Source organism: Natator depressus, chromosome 3 (genome assembly GCF_965152275.1).
Source record: "Natator depressus isolate rNatDep1 chromosome 3, rNatDep2.hap1, whole genome shotgun sequence".
Lineage (NCBI taxonomy): Eukaryota > Metazoa > Chordata > Testudines > Cheloniidae > Natator > Natator depressus.
Window position 1 is genome coordinate 202,928,661 of NC_134236.1, and position 8,585 is coordinate 202,937,245.

General features: G+C 49.7%; 1 protein-coding gene across 1 annotated transcript; it reads right to left on the bottom strand.

Annotated features, from left to right (window-relative positions):
- Nucleotides 1–1,107: 1,107 nt before the first annotated feature.
- On the bottom strand, nt 1,108–8,074 carry CST3 (cystatin C). The gene is made up of 3 exons (XM_074949705.1): nt 7,826–8,074; nt 2,902–3,015; nt 1,108–1,526 (listed from the first exon to the last, which is right to left on the bottom strand). Exons 1-3 carry the CDS (start codon nt 8,042–8,044, stop codon nt 1,449–1,451), a joined length of 411 nt encoding a protein of 136 aa, XP_074805806.1. The 5' UTR covers nt 8,045–8,074; the 3' UTR covers nt 1,108–1,448.
- Between the last annotated feature and the right edge of the window lie 511 nt (nt 8,075–8,585).

Sequence of the window (8,585 nt, forward strand, 5' to 3'; positions counted from 1 at the left end):
AATGTTCATCCCCAGTAGATGTGGTTTAACATCCTCCTTGTTTACTAATGGACTGGAAAGTACTTCATCATCCTCATGTGAGACGAGTACGTCCTTCCTGACAGATAAATACTTCTGTATTGAACACTTCTGCATCATTATTAACAATGTTACCATCCTCATCTAGTATTGGGTCTATATCTACTATGCTGCAAACACTTCTGCACCTGTGTGCATATCTGCAAGATCAAAGCCATTATTTGTGGTGTTTTGTCTGCTGAGGAAATGCCTTCAGGCTCTGAAAGCAATTGCTCCTCCCCTGTGCTGTACTTCTAACAACACTGACTGAAATGAAATTGCTGGGGAGGCTGTGGGGGGAACTGGTATCATGTTTAACCATTACAAACACTGGGAGCTCAGAGTACTGTCCTGGGGATACCTGATCCATGTGTCTAGGTGTTTATAATGCACTGAAGATTATGATATATTAAAGGGCAGGGAGGGGGATGCAAAATGATGGGGGCACTTCTTTTAAAAATATCCACCCATAAGAAAGACTCCACCCCATGATTCACTCCTCCCATTACATTGTGCATGTTCTCTGAGGATCCCTGGGCAATTAAAACTGGGCTCAACCCTCGGTGGGGCTCCTTGGTTTTAGCGCCTTCTGGATTGATGGGGCAGTACACATCTCTTAGAGCTATTGTTCCAGGCTCTCAGCAGACTCAGGCAGAGAGACACTGCTGCCTTGGTTAACCCCTGAAAATGTGACACCTTCACAACTAGGACCGCTAGAGTTACTTTTCAGGCTACTGTCTCACTGCCCAGAATTTTAGCTTTAAATTAAAAGAGGGATCTGTTCCTTGTACCACCGTAATCCAAGCCTGGATTATATGGGTGCTATGAGTAGGCTCTCACACAACTTCCAACACAACCACACCACACAACTGGTGCAGCAAAACCCAGGCCAAATAGCATGAGTGCTGTTGGTCAGGACTGAGCTACACAGACAAGTGGGGAACTTGTGCAAGCAGCTGCTTGCACTATGCTAGCTCCCCCCTTTAGTAGGCAACACATCCGTTCATAGGCTTATAACGCACACATGACAAAATGACTACATGCTACAGCACTGGTTAATCAGTTTTAATTCTGACAGTTTCTGTAACAGGGACACAGACATTTCTCAAAACCTCTGATGTTGACAAGTTAGGTTAATCTTTTATTTGAAAGGAAAGACTGGAGGAACAAAGTAATTATAGGTAAGAAACAAACCATTCTATTGTGCTTCAAAGGAAGGTTATATAGCTTTACTTGCATAGCACAAGTATACATAAGCATTTCAGTTAACAGCAATGGACAGAAGCCCATCTCGAGAGGGTAATTCAGATTATTGCTTTTTTTTTTTTTTTTTTTTAAAACAGCAAACCTACAACAACTGGTTGCCGACGTGTGCGGGAACAAACAGGTGCTTATTGGCATGTATTTTCCAGCAGGCTAATTTGGTTTAGCCAAGGAACAGTGTACACTACGAAGCTGCAAGTGACGTGCTGAGGAGAAAGGGGAGAGGGGAACAGTTAGTTTACATGTAATTGAACTGGTCATCCCAGGGATGCAAATATTTACTATCTGTGGAAGTCAGCAGCATATTGCAGAACTGAGATGGTGGCTCTTTAAATAATCTGCACTTGTGAATATTTTGGGACAACAGTTTTCATCAATAGTAGATCCAAGTTGGAAAACTAGTTTTCCAAAGTGTCAGGCACCCAACCACTGTCAAAGTCAGCAGGAAAGACTGAGTGCTCAGCACTTAACTCCTCTAAGGGTGTCTATACCACACCCACGGCTGGCCCGTGCCAGCTGGCCCAGGCTTGGGGGGCTGCTTAATTGCAGTGTAGACATTCGGGTTTGGCTTGAGCCTGGGCTCTGGGACCCTGTGAGGTGGGATGTCTACACTGCAGTTAAACAGTCCCATCGCCCAAGCTGTGCTAGCCCAAGTCATCTGGCACGGGCCAGCCCCAGGTGTCTAACTGCAATGTAGACATACCCTCAGAGCCTAACTTCAGCCAAGACTTTCAACAACGGGAGTCAAGTTCTGATGGAGCTTTTCAGAAGAGAGCTAGCGCACGTGTATGTTTAAAAAGGGACATGCCAGTGCAGCTAACTCATTTAGTGCAAGTATCACTGTAGCACGCACACCTCTGGTAGCTGCACACACAATTTACCAGCGAGCTGTGCAACCAGCAGTAACTGCATGTATAATTTCATGTGCTGTTGCAATAAATGTGCATGCAGGCACACATCTGATAATCTAGGCCCATAGTTATGAAGTCATTAATAGCGATGAGGCCGTAGTATTATTGAAAACTGGATTCTGATTAGACCCCATTTTGTGGCTCAGTTTAGTCATTAAGGAGCTGATCTGAAATCAGGCGACATTCCCCAATGAATTACATTATTTCTGTGCAGAAGACTGGGATTCTTGGCAAATCTGCCGCAACTCTCAGATCTCAACTCCTGTCACAACTAACCCCTGCCACCATTAACCTATTTGTAGACCTCAGTGACAAAAAGAACCTTTTAATAAGTTGGGGACCGAAACGTCTTCTCAAAGTGCCACTGACCAATGTCACAGAGGAGTAGGCTCTGGAGTGAGAGTGAAGAGATGTGGGTTATGTTCCCTGCTCTGCCAGACCCATGTGACCTTGGATAAGGTCACTTATTCTCTGTGCATCAGTTCCCCATCTGTGAAATGGGGATAATAGCACTCTTCTCCCACACTTTGTCTGTCTTGTCCATTTAAGACTGCAAGTGCTGCAGAGACTGTCTCCCTATGTGTCTGTACCACATCTAGGTAATACCTTAATACAAGTCAGAGAGAGATGCTAGCCCTCTGAGTGTTTTTAAGCTCTTTCTATGCCATACCTTAGCCAGATCTGGTTTTTCATGAAATTCACAGTCCTGAACTTCCGTTGATGACTTCATGCAAGTTGTCCGGCCAACCTTAACATTCAGATAGTACTTGACTCCAGACACAATCTGTAAAATGAGGGGAAAAGCTTGTTTACAGCACTGATAGATTGTCTAGAAAGCACTACAGGCCATTGATCTGCCGAGAGGATCAGAGAGACCGGACTAAAAGGAAGGCTTGTTTTGTGGTTGTGTTGCTAGTCTAGGATTGAGTTCTTTGTGGCAGGCACGCTTTTCCTAGGTGTGTGTACAGCACCAAGCACTATTTGATCGCAGGGGAGGCCTCTAGGGGTCGTACTGAAATAAGCACTAAAGAAAAGTGTCTTGACCAAATGGAGGTGGAAGGAATAAGTGAGTGGCACTGGAAAAGCAGAGAGATAGTCCAAGGGGCTGAAACCAAACATGCATCCAAAAGGACTGCCTGTGGCAATTTAAAGTAAGGACCCAGCACTCTTTGCAGGCCAGAAAACACAACCAAAGGTGCGGACTCAAGGCATGTGATAGCTTTGCTTACTGGCTTAAAAAGCTATAATCGATATGTTTAGTTAAAAGGAACTGAAGCAGTTGACTCCTACTATGTTAGTTCATCAACGGGAGTATTGCCAATACCAAGCAGTGGAAGAAAAAAAATAAAATCACAAGTGGTAGCCCCCAAAATCAGGATTGTCTAAAGTCGTGTTACAAAGACCCCAACATTTAAAAAATATTTGACTTCTAGGTTTTGAGCCTTCAGGGGTCACAGGTCCAAGCTTTTCTCTGCAACCGTGAGGGCTAGAAAGTTGCGTGGGTTTTTTTTCCCTTCCTTCCAAAAACTGAAAGCTGAAATTCTCATGTAATTACTTGTGCTGTCGATGGCAGTTAACGCCTGTGATTACCCGAAAAGAAAATTAATGTGGTAATTGCATATCTCTGGGTAAGGAGGGAGGCATCGGCAGCAGGGGGGCTAGAGCCCCGTGCCCACATTTGAAAATATAGAAAAGCTCCAAAAATATTTAAATTGTATTCTATTACTGAACAGTGCAATTAGTTGCAATTATTTTTTTAATCTCGCGATTGATTGCGATTAATATTTTTTGATCGCTTAACAGCCCTAGTAGTTGCATGACTCCAAGTTTTTTAAGAAAAACACCAAATATCACGTGACTTGTGCTAAAGGTCACAAGGATTGGCAACGCTGCAGAGGAGACTTCAATGGAACAAATGCAGGTGCTCAGGTGTCTTGCTAAATCAGGGTCTCATTCTCCAGCTGACATCCTACAGGAGAACTGCCCAAGTGAAGCATTTGAAACAAGCAAGTGAGGACAGTTTAAAAATAAACATAGTTCTGATTGAGGGGCAGTTGATGGCAGCCTTTTTAATTGTTAATAGAAAAATGGACTAACTACTCAAGGCAAAAGGGCAGCTGAGAGTCCATAGGTTAGAAAACCATTGTGGAATGAACATGATATGTGCCTGCCATAACCCTGATCACTTTCAATGCCTGTTGTGTGTTTTTTCACCCTCCTTTCTCAGGCCTTGCTGCTTTGGGCTGTTGGCACAGTCTCTGTGTTTGTACACTATCTAGCATAATGGAGCAGCCCTCAATCCCCATCAGGGTCTCTGTTCACTACTGCAATATGCATTAGAAAATATAGTAACTGCTACAGTCCTCCAATTTCAGTTTCAAAGTCTCACATAGGCTTCCTCCCATCATTTATGGTAGCAATGTGGGCTAGTGGCTAGAGCACTAGACTAGGATTCAGGAGATCTGGGTTCTATTCCTTACTCAGCCACCGGCCAGCCTGCAGAAGTCACTTCACTGCCCTGTACCTCCGTTTCCCCATCTGTAAAATGGGGCTAATGCTACTGACCTTTGTAAAGAGTCTTGGTGTGATGAAGTGGGACTGTTCTTAATGTTTCCTCGGAATACTGTAGGGGTGCCTCAGTTTCCCCTAAAAAGAAAAGGAGGACTTGTGGCACCTTAGAGACTAACCAATTTATTTGAGCATAAGCTTTCGTGAGCTACATGATGAAGTGAGCTGTAGCTCACGAAAGCTTATGCTAAAATAAATTGGTTAGTCTCTAAGGTGCCACAAGTACTCCTTTTCTTTTTGCGAATACAGACTAACACGGCTGTTACTCTGAAACCTGTCAGTTTCCCCTATGCATTTCTTAAGTCTCTAGGTGGTGGGATAAGGGGATGTAATTGTTGGAGAGCAAAGGGCCAGCATACATAAATGGATGACACTCGGTCTCCTGGCAACTGATGGCCTCGGCCCTTCCCCCCTGCAAGGTGATAGCTAAAGGGTTGAAGAACAAAGGAATCAGGTGACCTCCTGGCCCCGGGAAAGGGCCCAAGCCCAGAGGAGGAGGGCCTGGAGGGTAAGTCAGTTTGGGCTGGCTGGGGACAAGGAGTGAAGTGCAGGCACGGTTGTCTGGCTCACTGCCCCCCAAAATGGATCCGGCTGAGGGGTCCTGTTCTCTGTACCTACAAGCTCTGTTTTAACCTGTGTTCCTGTCATCTAATAAACCTTCTGTTTTACTGGCTGGCTGAGAGTCATGTCTGACTGCAAAGTTGGGGGGCAGGACCCGCTGGCTTCCCCAGGACCCCGCCGGGGTGGACTCGCTGTGGGGAGCGCCCGGAGGGGCAAAGGATGCTGAATGCTCCAAGGTCAGACCCAGGAATGTGGAAGCCGTGTGAGCTTTTTGCCCTGAAGACAGTCTTCTCACAGAAAGGAGACTTCACCAGAGTCCTGACTGGCTTCATAGGGAGCAGTTCCAAAGCATTGCCCGGGAATTCTGTGACACTTGGTCTACCAATGAAAAGCACTGTGTAAGAGCTAGGTATTGTTTAAGTAACCAGGGTTTTTTGTTTGTTTGTTTTAAGCATTGATCAAATTGTGTCAAGGCCACTAAGTGTTACTGCAACCTCCAGAGATGTCCTGCAGAAGAGGAAGGAGAAGAGGGAAGGGTTTGTGGCATTTTTCTTTATGATGCACAGAAAAGGCCTAAAAGATTTTGGTTCTGTTCCCCTAATTTATTTCCGCTTCTCCTTGCTTGTTTTTCATTAGCAATTCAGGTCCTGTTGTTGTTTTCCTGGGAAACTCTCTGGATGACTGGGCAGTTGGGACAGGTGGTTATGACATTACAGATACCATAGAAATGAAACCCAAAACACTGCAAAGGCAAATGATTTTTATTCAAGCTTTTTAAAAGTCTTTGGCTTTGTTAACCTCTAAGAATCTTTTCATTAAAACAACCTCAACCCCTTCAAATTAAGAAAACATATCCAAGAACATAGACGAGGGCCTGGGAAAAGCAGAGTTTACATTCCTAATATTTCTGAGATAAAACAGGCAAACTCCCCCTCCCTCTCCCCCACTAAACTTTCAGAAGGAACCAACTCATTTCCCCTTCCACTCCCCCCCACCCCTTGAGGAGGGACATTTCAGATAAGTGTTTAGACTCTTTCCTGGGGCCTCCTCACAATGGGATCTGAGCACTCTAGTAGTGCATTAAGTGCTGGGGCTAACATGATTCATTCTCTCATCTTCTCGGGGGATGGGACGCTTGGGTGGGCAGGATTTTTTTTTTTTTTTAAATCTGTACGCACTACACCCCATCAACCACAAAGATTTTAAGTGCTAGACTGAAGTATAGGAACACACTCCTTTCCGCTGATTGGTTACTGTTTGCCTTTCAAAGAAGACCTGCTTCTCTGTTCCTCTTTCCTTTTTTAAAAAGTTGGCTTGGTGGTTTGTTTTCCTGCAAGGGGTCCGGTCTACGCTACATAGTTAGGCTGACGGAAGGCAGCTTACGTTGACCTAACTCTGCAAGTGTCTCCACTACAATGGTGCTCCCGCTGATGGAAGTCGCCCACTACATCGACTAATAACTCCAGCTCGGTGAGGGGCATACAACTTAGGTTGATGTAGTTAGGACAACGGGGTCTGTGTAGACACTGCGTTACTTCCATCGCCTGTTGGCGGTCTGCCCCCACACAGGGACTGACAGCCCCCCCCCCCCGCTGCCACCTCCCAGTGTGGGATTGGGTGTGGGGGGACTCAGGCTCTCCTTCCCGCCTCTCAATCTCACTGGAAAGCAGCCAGGCTCAGGCTCTCCTCTTGCGCGCCCACACCCCCCACCCAAGGCAGCAACAGAGGGGCAGATAGCTAGAGCTGTGACCCCAGGCACCTGGTCTCAATTTCACAGCAAGGAGCCTACCAGCAATGACATTGACATCCTTGTCAGTTTCCCTGTTGCTATTATTTCACATTGGGTCACCAGAGGCTGCCAGCCCCAGGGTGGGGGGGAGGAGGGGAAGCTCCAGCTGGGAGCCCTGCACTGGGCTGACAGCCAGAGACAAAATGTGAAATAATAGCAGCCGTGAAACTGACAAAGGTGTCAATGTCATTGCTGGTAGGCTCCGCCCTGTGAAATTGAGCCCTGGCCCTGACTCAGGGCTGGGGCTGTCTGGGGGGCTCCAGCTGTGAGCCCTGCACCGCTGTCACTGCCCCACACTCCGCTTGTCAGTGCCCCACTTCAGTAGGTGCCAGGGGCTGGGGGGCCTGAGGAGCCCCCTGGGGCAAGGGCACCCCCAACCCCCGGGGTGCCAAAACGGCAAGTTTGCCCAGGGGGCGCTTTCCCCTCAGAGCGGGCCCCCACCCCACCCCGCTGCTGTTCTCGGGGGCGGGGGGGCCGGGCTGGGATTTCAATCCTGCCCCTCCCCAGGGATTCACACCCTGCCTGTCCCGTGTCCGGCCCCCGGGGAGCGCGGCTGGCCCCGGCCGCCCGCCTTTGCATTCAGGCGCCCCGGGGATGCGGGGGTGGAGGGCAGCGGGGCGGGGGCGGGCTCGGTGCCCCCCCCGGGACCTTCCCCTGGCTGCGGGGGGCGCGGTACCTGCTTGCGGGCCCGGAGGACCTCGGCCACCCGGCTGCGGTACTTGTCGTTGCTGGCCTTGTTGTACTCGCTCATGGCGAAGCGCAGCGCCCGCTGCACCCCCTCGTCGTTCTCCTCGGCGTCCAGCAGCCCCCCCAGCAGCCGCGGGGGCCGGTCCTTGGCCAGCGCCGCGCCGGCGGCCAGGGCCAGGGCGGCCAGCCAGAGCCACGGGGCGCGCATCGTCCTGCACGGGCCGGGGCGGACAGCGGCGGTGCCAGGGGCCGGCCCCTGCGCCGCGCTATATCCCCCCGGCCCGGGGGGCAGGCTCGGCGCAGGGCCCGCCCCGGCCGGCCCACATGGCCGCAGCCCGCGCCTATCCCGGGGGGGGGGGGGACGCCGGGCCACTGCCCCCGCCCCGCCCCTGCCCCCGGCGCACACGCGTCCCCCTGGCTTCGGCAGCGCGGAGCCCAAACACGAGCCAGCGCCATCGTGCCAGAAACTCAGCCCCCCCCCGCCAACCCCGAGGTCACCGAGCCTAGGGCGGGCCTGGGGGGGTCTGCCCAGGGACTGACCCCTTAGCGATTGATCCCATCGCCCCTTGCCGTTCACACGCACGCACACACACACACACACACCCCAGACCTGCATTTGGCTTTGGTTACACCTGGCAAAGGGGGAGCTGTCTGTCTGTCTGCAAACAGACCTCGGGGACCTGGAAGCACATTTCAGTTGTCGTCTTCTCCCTGGCCCTTGAAATGTTTCCATTCTTTTTCTTTCCGCC